Source organism: Dufourea novaeangliae, unplaced genomic scaffold, assembly GCF_001272555.1.
Source record: "Dufourea novaeangliae isolate 0120121106 unplaced genomic scaffold, ASM127255v1 scaffold16, whole genome shotgun sequence".
NCBI lineage: Eukaryota > Metazoa > Arthropoda > Insecta > Hymenoptera > Halictidae > Dufourea > Dufourea novaeangliae.
In genome coordinates, this window is record NW_015373891.1 from 218,763 (window position 1) to 240,654 (window position 21,892).

The 21,892-nt window shown below is 40.4% G+C and overlaps 1 protein-coding gene across 3 annotated transcripts in view; it reads right to left on the reverse strand.

Moving 5' to 3' along the window:
* The window catches only part of LOC107188840 (casein kinase I), a 96,913-nt gene that overhangs the window by 7,386 nt on the left and 67,635 nt on the right, over positions 1-21,892 (reverse strand). For all 3 annotated transcript variants that reach the window (XM_015577231.1, XM_015577223.1, XM_015577214.1), the window contains exons 2-6: positions 6,308-6,348; positions 5,170-5,239; positions 4,897-5,045; positions 3,747-3,981; positions 1,175-1,494 (exon numbers count right to left, since the gene is read on the reverse strand). In XM_015577231.1, the coding sequence (XP_015432717.1) occupies positions 1,175-1,494; positions 3,747-3,981; positions 4,897-5,045; positions 5,170-5,239; positions 6,308-6,348 (815 nt within the window). The remainder of the gene's footprint in view (positions 1-1,174; positions 1,495-3,746; positions 3,982-4,896; positions 5,046-5,169; positions 5,240-6,307; positions 6,349-21,892) is intronic.

Here is a 21,892-nt window from a genome sequence, read left to right on the forward strand (position 1 = left end):
TTCGCTACCAGGACTGTTGAACGCATGCTAGTTTTTATTTATAAACTTAATAATAGAAGGACTATTAGGGCTGAAACCACCCACTTTTAGTAAACATTCTACCCTTTTTGTACCATGTACCCACTGCTTATTACTTTTGCTTTCGAGATGCTACAAAATTTGGAATACGTATACAGTAAATTAGCGATGAGAGTTCGAAGGTTCTTGGTACTGAGTGTTCAGGCGCCGTCATCAGTGATGGGGATGACATCTGAACAGTCAGTGCCGAGGAGCCTTCGACCACTCATCGATGATTTACTGTAAATGAACATAGATTAAAATAATACACAAAAGAAACATTTTGAAAGTAATAGGAATCAAGTGACATATGTACAATGTAGCTAAAAATTATCAGAATGGTCCTTTCGGATAGAAATTCCGGTCCTTCTAGTGTTACCGAGTGGATAAACCCAGCCATCTATTCGTTTTAAATCAAAGTGTTTATCTGTCACATTATTGAAGTAACCATAAGTTTTCGAAATGATTAAGGAACTTAATATGAAAATAGTTCAGGCACGAAAAGAGCTATTAAACATACATCCAAAGAATTTGTTACTTTGATGACGTTCAACTTTTAAAAATCAATAAACCAACGAATTATATTATGGCACAAAAACTTCCAAATCTCCTAGAATTATTACAAAAGCTAAAATAAGTTCAAAACACGAATCTCAATCTCTATAGAAGAACGCTTAGATAGTTACATCTCTACTCATAAAACAATCCACATCCCACGAAGTCTGGCGATGTTCGGGCAATCACCAGCCCCGGTGGCAACATAATTCACGAAGCACCGTCGCACGGATACGCAAAAGACCGCTGTGTCATCGATGGAAAAGAATCTTTTAATTTTAATCGGGCGAATAACAAACCTCGACAGGCACGATACAATTCGTAAACCGCGGAATGGAAATCGTTAAAGAAACCGACAAAATGGAAATTCCAACGCGTAGCCCGCCTCGATCGCGGCCACTTTCGGCCCCATTGCGATTCGTCCCTGTGTATAAACGGCCGTCACATGGAAAATATATTCTTTCTTCCATCTCTTGCATGCATTTGCGACGTGGGGGGGGGGGGATGTAAACTGTGAATCATAGGTCTGTGACGGGATTCACTTGTTCAATGGGTCACGCACCATCGTCTTGCCGGTCCAATCGAACTCGCCGTCGTTCACGAAGCCCCGTTTCTCGTAGAGGCCCTGGAACAGGTTCCTCAGGTACTCGTAGTCCGGCGTCTCGAAGAAGTCCAGCCGGCGTACGTAACGTAGGTACGTGGCCATCTCTTCCGGATGACCGTCGCACAGCACCTCGATCGGCGTGTTCCTTTTCGTCTCGCCGATCTTCTGGTACCGTTCCTTGAGCGTGTCTGCTTTCAGGCCCTGCCAGGGCAGGCTGCCCCGCAGGAAGTACATGAACATGTGCCCCAACGCCTCCAGGTCGTCCCTTCTGCTCTGCTCTGTACACCGGAAAGAAGAAAATTTCACAGTCGGTTCCGCGGTCTTACACGGAGAGGCACCACGAAGTCTTCGCGGGGCCTTAAGGATATATTTTGGTGTAAACACTGTGAAAAACGGTTTCATTTTCGCAAAAGAAAACTATAAATCAGTCTAGGGTCTGTTAATATACATTTTAAGATAGGAGTAATGTTTATTATGTTATTTTGTTTAATGTGTACTGCAAATGCCAGCAATGACTGTAAAAAACGGATGCACAAACGGTGTACCTAAAATCGCGAGATCCACTCATCTACAATAAGAAGGACCGAAGTTTTTCTTAAACTTATAAGGATGGTTATTGTATCAAGCACTTTTATTGAAAAATAATGCAAATTCGGTGATTGCTACCTGGTTTTATAAAGGTGTTCCAATAATAGGTAATATTTTCATGAAACAAGAAACTGGTGTTTTGATTTTAGATGATCGGATCTTGAGATTTTAGGTACACCGTTTGGGCATCCGCCTTTTTTAACGTCACAGTCATTGCTGGTTTTTGCGGTATATATTAAATAAACTAACATAAAAAAAATGCTTTATATCTTAAAATGTATATTAATAAATCTCGGATAGAGATATATTATAGTTTTATTTTACAAAAATCCTAATAAAGTTTTTTTTACAGCGTTTACACTAGAATGTACCCTTAAGGTCTATAATACCACAACGATACCCTAAAAAAGTGTCACTAAATGTAATCGTTCTGTATTATATTTCCTATCCCCATTCTGTTTATTATACATCAAAGAAACAGAAGCCCTCGCTGAACGATGCAAGATAATAAATCATAGCGAAGAACACTTTGAATGTAACAATAAAAAAACTAACAAACCAGAGTTGCAAATGCGTGATATTTCCTAGGACATCGTAATTATTTGCTTATCCAATTTCAAAACATTCCGTATAATTTACATGCCCATAGCTCGATAAAAGGAATCCACTTGTCCCAGTGAACCAAAGACTATATTAAGCATTAAGTGTTCAGCAGGGGCGCAAACGTGGGAGCGTGGAGGCTCGATCCCAAATCTGGACAGCGTTTTTCGCTTAGGCACGCGCGGAATTTTTTTCCGCCCTTGATCGAGCCGCGTTAACAGAGTCGCGTAACAGACCCCGGGACCATGATTCTCGTTTTTCTTCCTCTGGTTGACACAACGATTCGCCACGATTGAATTACCGGGGAGAAACGCTTGGCCAGGCGGGGGGAATCGCGGACGACGGACTCGACGGATTCAGCTTCAACTTTCTCCAGTGGCCGTCCGCTGGTTCACGCGGCCAATCCAACGTGGAGATCATCGTCGTGTGACCCGTCGAGTCCTGGAGACGTTATTATAGGAGAGAAAGAAATCGATCGATCGATAGGGTACCGTATCAGAGATCGAGTCCGATGTCATCGTTCTTCAGGCGATACTTTCCGGAAAAGTTCGATTTTTTTAAATTTCACAGGTTTGTAAGGGACCACAATTGTAGTATCGTATTCATTTATTTAACTTTTTAAACTACGGAGTATCGTTCAAAAGTGTCACTTAGTGGAAAACCACTATACATAGTGACATATTGTTCCAAAAGATGGCCTATCGGGAAACTACTATAGTGGTGTACAGTTGCCGAAAAGTTAAATAACTGTTCCACTAATTTCATTGCACAGTTTTATAGAACATAAAAGGCCAATATACAAAAAAAAAAAGAAATAGGGAAACGCACATAATCTTTATACGTTCACCACAGTGCCTATTTCGACTGACTTTCTGTTCACGCCGACAGTATTATATTACATTTGTATTCGTATTAAATGTCGGTCACCAATGACCGACGCAACGTGAATGGAAAGTTCTCTGTGAATGTGTTAAAGCGTGCTTTCACCGTGAAGAACCAAAAAGTAGCAACCAAAAATTTCCCGATGTTTTTATTAAAGTCCTTTACAAACCTGCAAAATTTTCAAATAAAATATAAAATTTCGAGGTAACCAAAGTTCCCTTGTGAATTAATAATCAAAGGCACGATGACGAATCCAACATCTGGATATTGTAGGAAAAAAAGAAATCGGCCGTTCGAATTACCAGGATTGTGTTGTCGAACCCGATTTTTTTTGCTTTCAAGGCAACTCTGCTTCGACCAAATAGGTTGCAACTCGGGTTGTTGACGATTCTTCTTCCCCCTAATTCATGCGGTACAAACGTAAACAAAGATGTCCGCCACGCTGTACCGGTCACATTACCTTTTCCAAGGTGAGTGTTGATGCTCATGTAACGTGCCGTGCCCGTCAGGCTTTTGTGTTCTCGATACGATATGTGTTTGTTCGTCTCCAGGTCGATGTACTCTTTCGCCAGCCCGAAGTCGATGATGTGAACGATCTTCTCCCGTTTGGTTGTGCATCGTCCTATCAGGAAGTTCTCCGGCTTGATGTCACGATAGATCAGGTGCCGACTATGAACGTACTCTATCCTATGGAGCTGCGAAGAAGAGTCCACAGTCAGAATTTGTTTAAAGATTCTAACTTAAAGAAACTATCTACTTTAAACAAACTATCTGTATTACCGAGAAATCCTCTAAATGTAAGTTTGAACATTACAATATGACATCTTATAGGTGCAGGCGTTTCAAAAATTAGAATAATTTTTTTTACATAACTTTGTAATACATGAGAAGACGAAAATAGTGACCTGAATTATTGAAGAAAAGAAGCGAGGTGAAATAGTACTGAAATACATTATAAGTTTCCAAATTCGATGTTCTCGAAAACAGAGTCCAATACGAAAAAAATTTAAACATCTTTCAATCTGTTTTTGCATACAAACTTCTTTACAGTCATTAACAATAGAAAACATCAATTATTCCTCATAAAGCTAGTGCTCCAAACCCGTCGAACTGTACACATAACATTTAGTCCCCTTTCAGAATCTTCAATTGAATCTCTTGCCGACGGGAATCATAACAGGCGGCTGATAGTCATCCGAGCATGGAATTCAGACCACTGAATGCATTTAGGTAACGAATGCAAATGGTGAAACCGGTCAGACCGTGGAATGAGCGAGCAATGTTCATTATGTGCAACCGTTAATTTCTCATTCCGCTCTTCAAAAGCGTCTTCGAAGCGAATTCGATAGGTCGTTTTCGTTTTGAAATGTTCGAAGAGATTAGACCGCGTGTTTCAGCCGAAATTATAGCGATAAATCGGTAGAATGGCTCGAGTGGATCGATCACCGATCGCGTACCGATCGATCTCGGCTCTCGGGGGCTTCCTCTGCGATCAAAGTGATCGAAACGCTCCTGTCGAAACACAACCGACACGGTTCCCCCAGGGGTAGTGCGTAAACGCGAAACGACGACGCGACAGGGCGTAAAACTGGCGCATTAATTCCACTTACGAGTTGTGTGGCGATATTCAGCACGGTCTTCAGGGTAAACCTCCTCCCGCAGAGGTCGAACAGGTCCTCCAGGCTCGGCCCGAGAAGCTCCATCACCAGGGCGTTGTACTTCCCGTACGGGCCGAAGTAATACACTTCCGGAATACCCTCTGCGAGCATTTTACGAGAATAAAACGGGTCAGAAACGTAAATTCGCACCGAGATGGAAAACGTTTGAACGTGGTGTGCGCAGCTCTCTGTGATATTGTATAGACGAGTCACGAGGATACTCACCGTGTGAACCTAATAATTTGTAAAACCTATATTCTAAGTGCAGCTGTGGCGCCTTCGACCTCATTGGTTCCTGCGGAAACAAACGAAAAATCAATTTAGATGTGCGTACGTCTGGTAATATTGGTTTTTGATTTTATAAAAATATGTATACAGGATACCGAAAAAATGCAGTGTGCGAGTTAAAATGAGAAAGAGATTCCTATATTTGCTCTTGGCTTATGAATTACTATAAAAAATTTCGTTTTGCATAATATTCCGCAGTCTAATTATTAGTTTGTTGGCGAATTATATTCATAAAATGTTAAATGTTCCCGTTTAGAAATTGTCCGCGTAATTTAATGGCGCTGACTATTAGTGACCATCATGGTAGTCAACGCAGTAAAAGTCATTTCGCGTCAATTTTAATTTACTAAAAGTTTTAGATAGTGATACATTGCGAAAATCAATTGTCAATATTTTTATCTTTTATTTTATTCTGACTCAAAGTATAGTAAACCCGCGATAATTGCCTTCATTTGGAGCTCCAGAGGCGAGCAGTCTAGGGATCAGTAATTATCGAAAGCCAATAGTACGTCATCCGACCAATTATTGGCTGCAGAATGCGATAGAGAATGCGGTGCGCGCGTGTGTAAGTAACGCGTGTGAGCATGGGGCACTACTAACAGGTACTTATCCAGCGAGCAGTTATCGCGACTCTACCGTGTTACAATTTGTTAACGCGTACACTACCATATCGGTCACTACTGACTCTAATTAGTTCTACTAAATATAATTAGTCGAAAACTAACAATCCAAATAACGAGTGTACAAACCAGTATGTAAATACTTATATTCTTAACAAAAAAAGCAAGCATAAAACAATTCCAATATATTCTTAGAATAGCAACAACGTGGCCAATCAACGTGTCAAATGAAAAAAAAAAAAAAACAAGAATATAAGCTGAATTTAGGAGTAGAATAATATAAATAATAATAATATAGTAGCCTAGGTACAGCAATTGTTTTAAAAATCTGGCTCTAAGAAGAACACCATAGAAACCGGGATTGAGAGAAGAAAATAGTATGAAAATGCTCAAATAACAAGTAACGATCTAAAGATTCTTGTTCTAAGAAAAGGAACTAATGTCACTGCACTCACCATTTTAATTGCTACATGCTCGTTATTGTAGAGGTTCTTCCCTGAAACAGAATGAAACGGAAAAGGTCAATACACGGTCGTCGATCGCAGGGGCAATTACGTGTACATGTCGCGCGCCAACGAGCTTATTAATACTTTTACGGCGAGCGAGGCCAGGTAGTACCTGAATGCACAGCACCGTGTAAATATTTAATTACGCTCGTCGCAACCGTTTTACGCAATCGCGGATATCAGGCTTGGGTGTGTCGGCCTGAGATCGGCACCGATCGCTCTCTCATTAGTCTAAACATTTAATAATCACTCCGAAGTCCTCGTAACGATTATCATAGACGCCACTATCGCTTTCAGCTCGCGTAATTACTACGTTTGAATGATAGAAAAGAAAGTACGGTTTAAAAAAAGAAAAAAGATTTATGTTGATACTGTCAGTTGTTTTTAACGAGATCGCATGGACAATTCTACAGAGATGTGAAAATTGCTATATTCAATAGTGTCTTTCAGGAGAGATAGCTCGAGACAATTAGAGGATCGCTACTGTGCGCAATTGTATTTCGTCGGCCAAGCGGAAAACGGAAGAAATGAGATATATTCTAGGAATTACAGGTCGTAATGACGGACACGGAGGTATAATAGAAGATACTCCAATTCTTGCGACCAGAATAGTATCCGATTTCCAACAAATACTGTCTTATAGGAAATATTTGTTACGTTTGTTTAATCAGCGTTTAATTTTAAATATATTACTTTTATTCTGATGCAATAAATAGTATCAATAACACTTCATGTTATTTAAGGTTTCTTATTTATCCTATGTAGATTGGACATGATCGATATCTGAATGTTAAGATGAAAAACGCAGTGAAATGAATATTTTTGCAAGGTCTAACGAAGTCTTTGTACTATTCTTAATTTAATAAAACTCTCTATTGATTTATAGATTTAGTAAACCTCTTAGGTCACACACTAATGTGGGATACAAGAAATATAGAATGTAGAGACATCCGAGTGTCGGACGTAAATGATATGTATTTAGGCTGGACCAGAAGACTTTCGTATGGCTCTTCAAAGTAGATTTCAAACGAGTAGAATTCGAAGAATGCACAGGAGTGTATCGTCTAAGTTTGAGTGCTTAAAAAAAGATAACATTCCATGGTCTAGGAGTCAGTCAGTTCGTCCTGATTCATAGTTCCCTTCTGTCAATCTTCCGTCATTTCGTCAGTTTACGATTTTGTATTAACTGAATCAAATATAAAAGTTTAATTATAATCCAAAATCAGTGTTACTTTTTACTTAATACCTTGCTTCATTTCATCAAATAAAGTGACTTTTGGTTTACCCCGTACTGTGAATAAACCGTCATATATTTAACAAAATGGAGAGATTCCAATTCAATATATCTTTTCAGAAATCGAATTTAATAATTTGCACCTGAATATACATCGGAAAGCAATGTATCCTCCGTTGATTGCAGGTCGCGTGAGAAATTCGATTGGACAGATTTGCAGGGGTAGCATGTGCGGTCGTTGCGGTATCAGCACCCACGCAGTGGGTCCTTCTCTATCGGGAATTTGAAATTTATTAATAATTCAATTTCGCCGTGGATCGAAGCCGAATTCGAATGTCAGAAATGAGGCGATTTCCAGCGTCCTAGAAATCGTCGTTCCGCGTTTCCCTCTACGAAGAACAAAGAGTCAATACTTTTGGGGACCTTACGAACCGTCAGCTTCGTGACGAGAGTACATCGACATCGAGCAGTTGGGTTTCGCCGGTTATTATCGCGAACGGTGGCGGAACACATCGAAAATGAAAGTGCTTTCGGTACTTTTGCCCACTGCCAGGTGAAACTCGACCGCTAATTACGCAATTGCGTCGCGTTACCGGTGTTTACGAAGTCGTCGTCCAATTTTGTTCATTCGCGAACGCCTCTTTAACTTGAATTTCACTTACAAGCCGGTTGGAAACGGAAATTTAGCCTGTTCACCGAGGAAGACGAATTAACTCGTCGTTTGTGTTGAGAAGCCTCGTGCACGTAACAAGATTTTTATTCTCATTATATAATTCAATGCATAATAATGTATTGTTTCGTAACACAAATAAATGCAATCATATGTAACATAATCAAAGATCTGTGGTTCCAAGTGATCACAGTTTTCGAGTCAAACTATCAACCGATCGATAGCTGGATCAAGAAATTGAGGAGGTTTTAGCTCGATGATCGAGCAGAACACTGGCTCTACTATCGCAAACGCTTTGCATTCCACGAATATCTCACGGAATTTATCGTTCCAGCTGTGGGAGTCGGCCTATTTTCGGGGACAAATCAATTTTTCCACGGTATTCGGAGCCGTAGTAATTTCCGCGGCTTCCCGCTGACATATTTTCCATTGTCCGACCATCTCCTTAGAAGAATTGGATCGGCATTCTAACCGTTTTCGCGGCGATCGGATTGACGGGAACAAATGCAACGGTCCCCCCTATTTTTCCTGGGTGAACCACTCTTTTAGCCTCCGTCGGTGATCTGCTGCCACGCGGAACTTGACCCGGGTATAGTGTTCTTTCGTTACATCTGCACACTCTATACTATACAGGATCTACTATGACTGGTGCAACCCGAACGAGGGTGGTTCTACGCGAAAAAATGGGTCGAAAATCGAAAATAATATCGTTCACGGAATGCTTGCCTCGTAATTCACCGAAAATGAAAGAGCTAAAATTGGGACTAAATTCGTCACCTCTCTACTTGATGGTGTCTAGAGGTGGGAATTAGTTCACATCTTCTGGGCTGTTCATGTATTAATTCTTTGTGCTCCATGCATTTTTGGCACTTGTAGGTAGTCTATTCCGAGAATTTTTAGGTAAAATAAAAGAAGATAATGTGTCGACAATACAGCTGGAAATTGGAGTAGATCGACTTTATTTGCTGTGCCAGACACACTGGTAGTTGGAGCGCAAAGGGTTAATACTAGAACTACCAGCGGTGAAAATATTTGAAAATACACAAATTTATACATTGACCAGTCTTTGCACTTTTATAGGGATAAAAGTTATAAGGGATCAGAGAAACAGATTATTATAACCTCTTAATCATCGTTCTAAGAATTTCCAACCAGTCGTTCTGACTACTTTGGTAGTTCTAGTAATAGTGCTAAATGAAAACGCAATGATTGATGGAAAACGTGACGTTTTCTCGATTGAACAAAAAATTGTCGATGTAAGAAAAATAGTAAAGTTACATAGTAGCAACATGTTTCCTCTCCTTAGCGAATACAATGGCAGGACATCAAAGTGAACACTATGAGATGGAAGGGGGGAATGTGTGATAGTCATTGAGGTGGGAGTAGACCAACTTCTCGCCACTCGCTGTCCCGACTTTAGTGTAGAACATACGCAGTGTGACTATAAAGTTTCGGGGATAACTTCGTTCCTGTCAAAGTGGCAACGATGTAAACAGTTACGTTCCCCCTTTTGTTGACTGAACCCTCTATTTGCATGCGAAAGGTAAATATTGTCTATCGTTCTAGGCATTGTACAAGTTCGTTCACGTAAAAGACGTGTTTGAATTCCGTGTTACATGAACAATTGTATGGAATTTATGAGTCATGATAAAGTTTCGAAAACAAGTGGTTTAAAATATTGGACAGTCTCAAGGGAACTACTTTGAAAACGATGGCTTCACAATTATTCAAAATATTAAATATAAACAGTTCCAAAGTTTATGAATTCATCGATTTAATGAAAAACATATCCTCCATAGAAACACTTTATTTAATATTATACAGGACATACTATTGTATATGCCACAAATGGCGATGTAACCAAAAGACAAAAGTTTCCTTGTGTAAAAAACATGATCGATCCTGAGAGATAGTGACGATTCATTAAATACGATCTAGCTGGGTTGTCTGTGTATTACTCACTGTTTCTACTTGTAAACACTGACGATAATACGGTATGCATTATCTGTTTTTCCTCGCTGTTACTGTTTTGCAACCATCCCCTTGTATCAAGACATTGCCAAAAACATATAACACCGCGTGATCGATACTGTTCACACACACTGGCATAAGTAGCTTAGCACAGTGTGCTTAATTATATTTAAATCATGACGAGTATACTCGACAACAGCAAAGTAAATGCGTGTACTTGCTTCGCAACTTCGATGACTTTGACAATCCAACGCAACTTTAATTACTTTGACTTGCATTCACAATACATCTTAATGTTTCGTAACGTTAATTGACCATATCTTAAAAATTATCCAGTGTCTACACCTAATATTTCACTTAACATCATTAGGAACCAGGTGAAGGAATTAGGTCAAAATCGAAGTGGTACAGTTGGGGTTCTTCCCTTGTCAATCACAGAGTGTCCACGTTAATGGAAAACTTTATCGACGGTATTCACAGCCCTTCGTTGATCCATCGTTTGCACGCCTCGATTCGCGATTACGCGATCGTATCCGCGGCGCGTGTAACGACACAGTCGCAGCACGCATTACGCTTCGAGAGTCGCGCGCCCGCGCGGCACGTGAGATCCGGCACTGATTCATCACCGTGTGGCGCACTCGTCAATTACATTCACCCGGTTAATGCATTCGCGATCCACGGCGGCCGCGATTCCAATTGTCGCCGGTAATCGGTCGAGTTCACGTGAGAGACTATGCTTCAGCGCTCGCGCACGAACGAACGAGAGATACAGTCGCAAATTTACGTCCACCGTTCTATATAATCACGTCGTCGGATCCAAGCAATGCAATTGTAACGAGATAATACTTTATCTTCAACATCGCAAAAGTCGATGGCACTCCACAAACTTCACAGAGAAGTAAATCTTCAGGGCGATTGTCTTGGAGCTTTATCACCTTACACACCGACTTCTGAATATCATTCAGAATGGAGGGAATTTTGATAATCTTGTTTCAAATATGTATTAAATAAGGTTTTATTGTTTTCATGCAATATGTTTATAAATACCCAAACAAATCGTTTCGAATTGTGTAAATAAAATCGTCGCCTGTCTGTGGATGACGGGGCACCTGAGGAAATTTAAGTGTCACTCAGAAATGGATCACGTGGCACTCAACGTGTTAAGATGTTGGAAACGGTGTATTGTCTTGTAGATGGTAGAAGTATAGTTCAACTGACCAGAGTTGACAATGGAAGGAGAGTCATTGGGATAAGACAAAAGAAGTAAAGACGATTGTGAAGAAGTTTTGATTGTTTACTACCATTCGCTTAATGGGATACTAACTTCTTACAAAGTACATCTACTTAGGCGTAGGCACCGATAGTCATGAGAAACCTTCTGAAAGCAACGTTTCGTGAATAGATAGATAAGGGTTTACGAGCACAGAAAGAGCAGCTGATGTGTGATCTACTCTTATAACTTCTTGCTTGAGCATGCGAATCAGATCCATTAGATCTGCTCGGACTACCAACAACCAGAAGCACAATCAGGCCAAATATAACAGATGGTTAAAGTACAAGTCACGAAGACTAAGGGGAGAAGCAAAGACAGTAGTGGTGAAACTTTCGGCTATCGGTTACCCTAACTTCGCCCGTTTAATTAGGTGCTCATCCTTCACAATGCGAACTTACTTTCACCAGTAGCTGGGTTAACCAGTGGTCAGCAATCATGAAAACCCCTGGACGGACCAGCATTTCGAGGACAGACCAAGAAGGTTATACGAATAAAGAAAGAGCAGCTGATGGTCGTACTGGTCCCCTACAATCGATACAAATCCATCATCTGTTGGAACTATCCATAGGCAGGAGTACAACTTGTGTAGTCACTCCAGAGACGTATATTTACTACGTTGTTTTTTTTTATTTTTTTTTTTTTTTTTTTTTTAAAAATAGACTCGCATGTCCTGATGTACGTGTCAAAACTATCTGTCTCTAGACAAACTGTGATCTATAAATATTACTCATTACACTCAAACGTCTGATGATCACCTGTCACAGTAACAGTTTAGGTGCAAACACGCACGTCTGTCGTTGACAGGTAATCTCACGCATTGAATTCAGCGGATAGTAATTAATTGGCACCCTGTAGTAGTCAGTCTTGTTGTCACTTCTTGTGTTATCCATTACGTAATCAGAACTATGTACAGTTCCTAAGTTCGAACAGCTACGAGCCAATGGAAACGGAAAAACAAAACACAAACGCGTCAAGAACCATGAAAAAAAAACACCATCACGAAAGGATTAAGGTGTAGTAATCGTAACACACTCGGAATGAAAGTTCCGCCTGACATTTACGACCAGGTAATATCTCGCAGCTATAATCGCTAAACCACGACCTTGCTGCCGAGATGAAGCGTGAAGACAAGGGTACTTAATGTATTACACAATTTCGCTAACACACGTCAGAAAGCATATATTGTTGCTCGATGTGATTTCCTACCCCCATCGAGATCCTTCGATGAATAGAACAAGGAACGAAGAACTGTCCGTAGGCTGTGCCCCTTCGAGGACGGTCGGATCGATCGTTCGACGCCAAGGGAGAGAAATTGCGGGCAAAGTAAAGGTCGTTTAATTATATTTACACGAACGAAATGAATTTAATGCGAACGAACCAGAATGCAATTCTAATACGATCGCGTGAAAAACGATGTTTAACGTCACCATTGAACGTTGCCTTCAAAATATTGTTCCAATTTTCAAATCGATCTTAGTGGTTTCAAAAATTGGAAACAAGATTTTAAAGGTATATAAGGACCAAAGAACAATACTTCCGAAGGTGATCCCATGTGACTATTGTTAACAGTTTATTGACCGATAGCCTATTAATAGGCTTTGAAATTTCAGTGCCCGTAGATAAACAACCTGTTAATATTACCTTTAGATCAGGGTTACAGAAAAAATAGTTACATTATTCTACTAGAGATTTTGTTAGTTCCCATGAATTTAATTTTCTACTGTGATTGAACTGTTCAATAATAGTTCCATGGCTGCTGATCATTGGATCTATTGAATGTATTAAATAACAACCGTTTGACAATGTGTTGAGATTAGTAATAAATGATTTACACTTAAAGTCCCCGAAGCTTTCCGAGCAGACCCTGTATACAAAACTCAACAGCCATTCGCGCACGATATATGTAGAGTCGAAACGGTAAGTTCGATGACTCGTTACCAGCGTGTTCGTGACACTCTGATCCGGGAGCTTAACGCCCGGCCCAAAGCAACTGTGAGCCCGTTACCGTGTACATATCGGAATTGCCACTCGGCCTGGGATTCGTTCGATATGCACTTGACGTCTTTGGCCTAGTAGAGGGGCTGCGTAGCCCCGTGTACACAGTGAACCCTTTGTGACGCGCGCGCGCGAGCTCGGGACCGATAATTAGAGTCACAGTTAAGTGTACACGCTTGATAATTAGTGTCGTAGTAAGCCCATTACACGGTACGCCTCGACTCGGTTGGTAGGAATTGTCTCGCGAAGGCTTTGCCGTGCGGTGCGACGCCGAAAAACGGAATCGCGATCCAATAAGAACAATGCTCGGTGCACAACCGCCGTTAAAACGGTGTGACACATTGAATTTTCTAGGGGGTTGAACCTGATGCGTGAGCGTTGTGCTCTTGGTACTTCTGTTGGAAGATGTATAGCACGGTCGTTGAATTGATCGAGAGGTTAGATACTCGTGTTTCGAGCGTAAAGATAAAAGAACCGGGAGAAATATGTAGACGGGGTATGAGGGCTCTTCGGACCAGCAAGTGAACATTTCGACGTGACAGTTAAAAAATATTTACTATTTATACACACGTATTTTTGTAGAGGCAATCATCCGTGTTGGGGTGGTAAAAACAGCCCCGTCCAAGTGGGGGAGGGTGGAAAATGTATTCGCTGGAATGTCTCGAAAACTATTAGAGCTGGGGGAGAAATTTACATAAGGAAGCTATATTTCATCAGGTATGAGGCTTGTTTTCATCGTTTTAATATGGATGATTACCAAGGAAAGGAGTGATGAGTATGTTTTTTTTTTTCAGTTGTACCACCGTGTTAAGATTCATCGAAATCGGGAATTGTCACTTAAGGGATGATCCCCTGTTAAGGTCGTATGGACTGCCTAAATTCTGCATCAGTGCAATGGTTTTTTTTTTCTTTTTTTTTTTTTTTAATTCGTTTGCTATTTAAAGGTAGAAAGGAACTTCAATATTGTAGTTTGGGGATATGACGAATTAGGTTGTAGCAACTAAAACGAGGATCAACTCAATTTACTTTGGTAAAGTAGTAGTGGGGATAACTGTCCTATATCCAGAATGGAACAATTCCATTAACTCGTACCTTATGGTATCTTACCCAGTTGGTTGCAAAGAATAACATGTGACGAGGGTGAAAGAGTTATGCTGATCTCATAATTTACCCAAACTGGAAGGGATAACGTAGAATATACATAGAGTTAATTTGATGTGTACTCAGTGGAAGGTTACTTAGCTAAGTTCACAAAATCGATTTGATTAACATATCTCCGAACAGTGAAATTTTACTACATAGAATATCACTTTGTATTAACCCTTATCCACTATTCAATACACTAAAAATCAAATTAAGGAAATATATTTACCTATCGTCACATTGTAATTTATGTAAACTATCAGTATTAAATTAATTTATATACTTTTTTAAGGAACAACATAACCATACATCGATGTCCCAATGATAAAGTTGCAAAACTACAGAAACTTAATTTTTCAGAAGAAAATCACTTTCCCAATAAATGTAAAATCACCTTTGCACTGATTTTATCCGAAAATTGTACCTTTTATATTTACTTTTTAGTCTCTGAAATAAATAGTGATAAAGTCCCACCTTAAAATTAATTCGAAACCACCCCCACATATTTGCTCGAAGTAACAGCCCTGGCTAAATTGCATTCGCCCGCCCCCTCGGTCAACGTTTCGCGTTAATCTTGTTTCCCGCGACTCCCGCTCGCGGGGCCGCTTGTTTTCCAAATAATCTACTTTCTCGAGTCTCGTGTCGCCGCGGCAGAATCTGCAAATCCAATTAGGCTGTGGATAAAGGGGGGAAGGGAGCGATATCGCAGGAAGGATACGGTGGAAAATCGAACCCTGCCGATCGTCCGCGACGGAGGCGATTTCTCGGAGGGTGGAGGAGACTAGAAGGGGTGAGAAGAAGCGATCAATTTGTTCGACCGGTAACTTTACATTACCGGCTCTCGCGAGCAATTCACTTTCTCTCTTTTGCTCTTTCTCGAACTCGCCTGATAACGGCGAATATAAAATATAAAAGGGCCAGTGAAGCGGCAGAACGGATGCTCGGGGGCGAGAAAAATTCCTTGACGGCCCCCGACGCGCCGCCTCTCCCGTCCGCTGGAAGTGCTCGTGCGAGAAACTGATCGATCAAGGCCTTCGCGTAAATAACTGAAACTTGAGACTTCGATTCGATTAACTTCAAATTTGGACACATTATTCGTTATGAAATTATCTGTCATGGAATGTACAATTGTCGGATAATTTTAAAAACATTCATAAAGATTCAACATCATAAAATATTTTACATACTATACACAGTTGCTGCTATGTTCCCAACAATGGCTGCTACAAAGTGCTTGTTATTTGCGTGATTTGCAAGGGCATACTGTTGCGACTACTGTCACTGTGCAGTTTGAAATGTTCTGCAATCGTTATCGCCGACGAACAATTTTGTCGTTCTCAGCGTCACGCACGGTTTATGTTGGAATGCGCCGTAGCAAAAGGGTTAAAGAAATATGAATCTCGCGTACGTAAAAAGTCCCATGAGGTTTGCAAACGCGTCTGCGGGCTCCAACTGTTCCCAAAGCCTCGCGTCTGAATCGTCGCAGTAGAAATCACTGGAATAATATATACGCAACGTCTGTCAATGAACCGTGTGTAGTCGTCACGGTGGATGAACCGAAGAAGAGACACGTAACGCGTCGGATCATGAATCGTTATGAATACATAAACAAAATATAACGAAGTCCCATTTATGTAAATTAATCGATGCTCCACGTAACCGTCAGCTTTAATAGCAACAGGATTCATTGAGATATATCTTACAACTTCTCACCAATGGTTCACCATAACTGGTCCTAAAAATAATTAATATGTTAACTACAGGTCGAATGTTGCACGTTTTGCCCTCGGTGTCGACCTAAAATATTTAATATACAATGTGTATAATAGTAAGATATTATACAGAATTATTGAATTGAGTTGTTTTATTATGCATATTGTACAATTATTATCTTGCTCGCTATCACCGATCTATGTATATTAAGATATTAATAGTACTGAGAAGGTTACCATTGGTATTACTTGCTTATGCGACTGTTCTAATTACTTTTAATGTTATGGCTCACTGGTGATTCCCAGGGCGTCACCAGCAGGTCCGTCAACGTGTTAATCTTCTGAGAATCTGTATTTCAGTCGATCGATATTCAGATACCGACTGTTCCAGCACAGTTACTACTTTTAGCGTTACCATTACAGGGTAGCTGTCCGTGCTTAGATTTGAAATAGTATTTGCAGAGGCGTTTGATACTTTCGATACGTTCAATTTGTTCAATACATTCGGTACTAAGCGAGATACGTTCGATCATCGAATTATATTACAATATTAACAGTACTAAAAAGATTACAACTGTAACCATTTGTTTATTCAAACATTCTAATTAATTTCAACGTCCTGTGTCACCCTAGTGCCCCCGATGTCCTCATTAGCTGGTTACTCAACGCATGAAGTCCTTTCAGAATCGGTATTTCAATCGATCCATATTCAGATACCGATACTTCCACCGCAGTTGCCATTTCACAGACGAACTGTCTATGTTCAGGTTCGAAATAATATTCACGAAGGCGTCCGATACTTCCGGTGTCCCCGGTAGGTATCACGGTTACTCGGCGAAGTTTCCTAACCGCACCGTTCAAACAAACGTGTTAGCTGGAGTTCACCGTGTGGTCCCAGAGCCGTCGGTTCCGAGAGACTCAAAGAGAACTTTCGCAAGAAACTTCGGGGAACGTTTCCGCGTCCGGCGCGGCCCGTGTCCTTGATTCCTGCCGGATTTATTTTCTCTGGCACCGGCAGCTATTTCCCCGGGAGCCGTGTGGAACACTCCGCGCGCGCGTTCATCGCATACCAGACACGTGAGCTGTGATGAAACCGTCTGGGCGAACTGGACCGCCGACCGACTGACGAGGCACGTTGTCATATTCGTGTCTCGAATCTATTTGGGTGAATCAAAGTAGGTATCCACTGGCATATTTTCGAGGAAATCAAATTCATCCGTCAGCTGAGCCGCGTGTGTTGTGTTCAGGTGGGATGTTACATTAAAAGGGTTACACCATGATGTATTTTAAAAAAGTAACATAGTTTTGGGAATTTATTTCAGAATGACAAAAACACTTTTCTTAAAGACAGAGACATGTATGAATAGTATATAGAAATTTTTTTTAATTTCTCTTTGGTTGAATTATAACAAAATGGCAACACTTTGAAACTTGAGTGGTATTGTTTTTAAAGAAAAAATTGTTTTGAAAAAAAATTTTATAAACTATTCACACATGTCTCAATTTTTTTCGAATGTAGTGCTTCTGACATTTGGAAATGAAATTTCCAAAAATACAGTATTTTTTTAACGCACCAACGTGGTCTCATCCCTCGATGAAATAAGTTGGATTGCACTTGACATCGAGTTATGGAGGAAATTAATTTGCTAGTTGACTGGCAGGTATATAAATTGTTCGTATTAAATTAAGTTAGAAATTTCTACTGCAAAAAATGTCACATAGAATTATGATTTGCATTTGGATCGAATTGGCTCGAAGCATACAGGAGGCTAGTGTGTCTGACTCATGATCACTGTTTCTACTTGGAAGAAAGACTTTGATCGCAGCAGGAGTTTATTTAAATGAATCTTTAATTATGTAATTATTAAAAAATTAAAACTTATTTCTTATCTGGACATTCAAATGAATGGAAGAAAAATATTTGTTATATGAACGAAAAGAAATGAATTATTTAAAAATTATTTAAAATACATGAGTATTCGAACTAGATTTACCGGAGAAAGAAGACTCAAGTTAAAAAAAAAAATGTTGGTATAAATTTTTCATTTGTTTTTGCATATTGAATAGCCTTTTATACGATGGCATCACACATCTTTACCTCCATTCTGTATAAATTACACCAAATATAGCCCCAGGCTTTCCTGCAAGCTTTCATCTTCAACGGAGAAAAGCGTAATTATAGCTCATAAGAATCTATCAAATCCATAAAATATGCAAAAACAAATCGCTTGCATCCGTCGAAAATATCTGTGTTTGCCATACTTAAATTCCTGCAATACTTCATATCAATATTTGACCGGTCAAACATTTCGTTTTGACTATCACGATCCCCTCGAGCGTACTCCATTTGCCACGCTGAACGCACAACGGCAGTCCCCTTGCGTTCACAAAAACACACAAACCAGTGAATTCCGTGGGAAATCGCAGCAACGATAATTAACGAAATATCCCGTTTCGCGAATATTTCTACCCACTCTCTCACTCTCACAGTTGGAACTGTTTACTCCACCATAGATTCACACTGAAAGTTCCCTTCTTGTATTCTGCTGCGTTTTTCAACGACTACCTGCCAGCTGCTTCCGTAAACTCAATACAGGGTGTTCGAAACAAGGGGTCTTATAATGGGGGCTTATAATACTCGCCGAGTAAAGTAAGAAATGTCTAATCAACATTGGTCCTAAAATAAATCCTTTTTTATGTAAAATCAACTTTTATATTTACGAGCGTTCGACGTGAAATTGTTGCTCGTTCGAGCATCCGATGGAGAATGGCTCGCGAACACCGGCGGAGAACACGAATATCCACGAACGTGCCGAATTAATTTCCGCCGGGAGACACGATCCACGAAGGGTGGCTACCCAAGGCGGAACATCGAGGTTCGAGGGGATAACGCTCGAGGAGCCCACTTCGATAATCCTGTTATTAACATCCGCCGCCCGTTGGAAACGAGCGAAAGTGAACGCGCGTCACCGGAAGTTGGAAAGAAATCCTCTGGCTGACGGCCAAAAAGTTCGCCAGGCGAGCTATGACAATCGAAGCTGTTATTCACCGGCTGCGCCGTTTCTCGGGCGGCCTCAAACGGGGGAAAATGTTCCGTTCGTAATGAGAAAAATTCGAGGGTGAAGTACTGTCGAAGAAACGAGGAAAGAAAGGAGAGGATATTGACGCTATACGTGGAAGCTGGTGTGGTATAAGGTGTCCCAGAAGCTGGTGTGGTATATGGTGAGCCAGAAGCTGTTTGCGGATTTGGAAGGAGAGAATATGAACGTGTATTGCACTCGTGCCAGAAGAGTGTCGCAAGTCAAAAATGTATAAATTTTTCAGAAGAACGAAAAGAAACTCTGATTTATTTACGCAGCTATTTATGTATTAAATAAAATGACAGTGCTATCTTGCTCGAAGTATTCGATTTAAACTTGGCACATTTTTCGGGATGATGGATTTACGTATTGGAAGATATTTTATGCGATAAAATGAAAATTGATCATTTTTTTCAAATGTGCAAATCTACAGGTCATTCTGAATTTCTAAAATCACGATATACCACAAAAGCGTTAAAACCGAAAATGATACGGTAGGATCACGTGAAACCGGACATTTTTAACAACTCACGATACGGGACGCGATACGGCATGAACGCCAGAACCCGTTCTAATTCATCGATTCTTGTCGGAACGTTGCTAGGTCCCCTTTTCCTTTTTCGGTAATTTTTCGCGCATCGTTTCTATTTTGTACGATGGAAAGTGGGAGAACCTCTAGCGGGTGTATGGCTAAACTGAGCTGAATCGGTGCTAACGAAGACGAATGCCCTCGAAGACGGATGCACGCCGGAGGCTCTACATGCGCGTGGATATCTGGAACATCGCTCGGCACGTTAAGGCAAACTTTCGTTTCGTAATTCCGCATTCACAATGGAAGGCCATCGCGAGGTCAACGATATACACCGTGCTAAAGGATAATTCAGGATATTGCAGGGACGGGGGAGAAGGGTTCAGGTAGCCGGAGGTGGATTTGCACGAAAAGTTTCTGATTAATTGGAAGTTCCTAGCGAGATTTATACTTATGCATCGACACTAAATCTCCTATTTCCGTACGCTCCAACCGACTAGAGTACGATAGCGTGCAGAACGATATTTTCATGTTACTATTATATTGTTATTTCTATGAGAAAAATGGAATGAACCCATTCAGTACCGGACAGAAAATCGAACTAATGTATAAGACGCACGCCGACGACGATCCAATGTGTAAAACGCACGACGCACATTTACCTTCTTATTGCGTCATTCTTGTATTTCAATTAATAAGCAATCGTCTTATTAGTTCAACCTTACGTATATATATTAAACTATTATTCTAGCCCTAAGGTTCTGTTTTCCTGCCATCCTTACCTTTTTGTATCATTTATTTCTATTGATTATCACGGCACGAACTTACTTGATTGCGTAATAGATGCAGTTACTCTATTAATGCGACAGGACGTCACATCGAAATGGACTTTTACAAAATCAATGTAAAAATGCTTCATGTTCGACCTCATAAATTCAATCGAATAAGTTCTCTGACCTATGCCACGTTTTTGGGGCGGCAGGACGCGCGACCCCGCGGCCAGGCAGAAAATGCAGCCCTGGCGTCACACAATTCCCTTGAAAGATTGTATCGATCCGCGACTCTTCCGCCCCCGTAGATCCCCATCAGCGTGTACGAAATATTGTACGGGGCTCTCACGCGACCGGTTCACCAGAAATCGTGTGTGTAATTCCGTGTAATTTCCTCGCGACGATTACCAATACTCCATTCCGCTCGTGGCGTTATTGGAAAAGCATATTGAATCTCGCTGAAGTATTACCGCCGACGATTCCACTATCGTTCCTTCGTTTCTTTTTTTGTTCTCTGTCCCACTGAACCACACTTCCGTCATTCGGAACGTGTCGTTTTAAACGTCTGGCTCGTGACGCGTAAAAAATGAACACGTTCATTCAGAGTCCCTGGAAAAATAGGGAATCGTTTTATCGATTCGTCCGAAAAACGATTTTTAGGTCGCTCGTGAGCCACGCGAATGAATTTTTGTGCAAATGTGATAGCAGAAATCGCTTTCGCGGTTTTATGTTGCAGATCTTTCTGTCGTCTTGTATTTTTCTCGAGAATTCTCTAATAATATTGAAATATAAATCGATGTAACATAAAATTAGAGGACATGTTAAATTTTTGGTTTTCTGATATATAGACAACTTTCATAATCACCACCACATGTTTGGTAGTGAGTGAATTTGTAGTGATCTCTTTCTGTGATTATTTGTGCTTGAAATATTTATTTGTATTTTAATTTTTAAATAAATATTTACTTTTATGACAGATTTGTTATTATCAATAGGAAAAGAATTGTTTAAAGTGTGACCTGCTTAAATTTTATCATTATACACTTCCACATTGCAGAAATCTTTGTCTACGGTATTACTTCACAAGTTTCAATCATAAATTTCTTGTTGACACTTTTCCAACCGGGAGCTTATTAACTAATTGGACTGGAATTTAA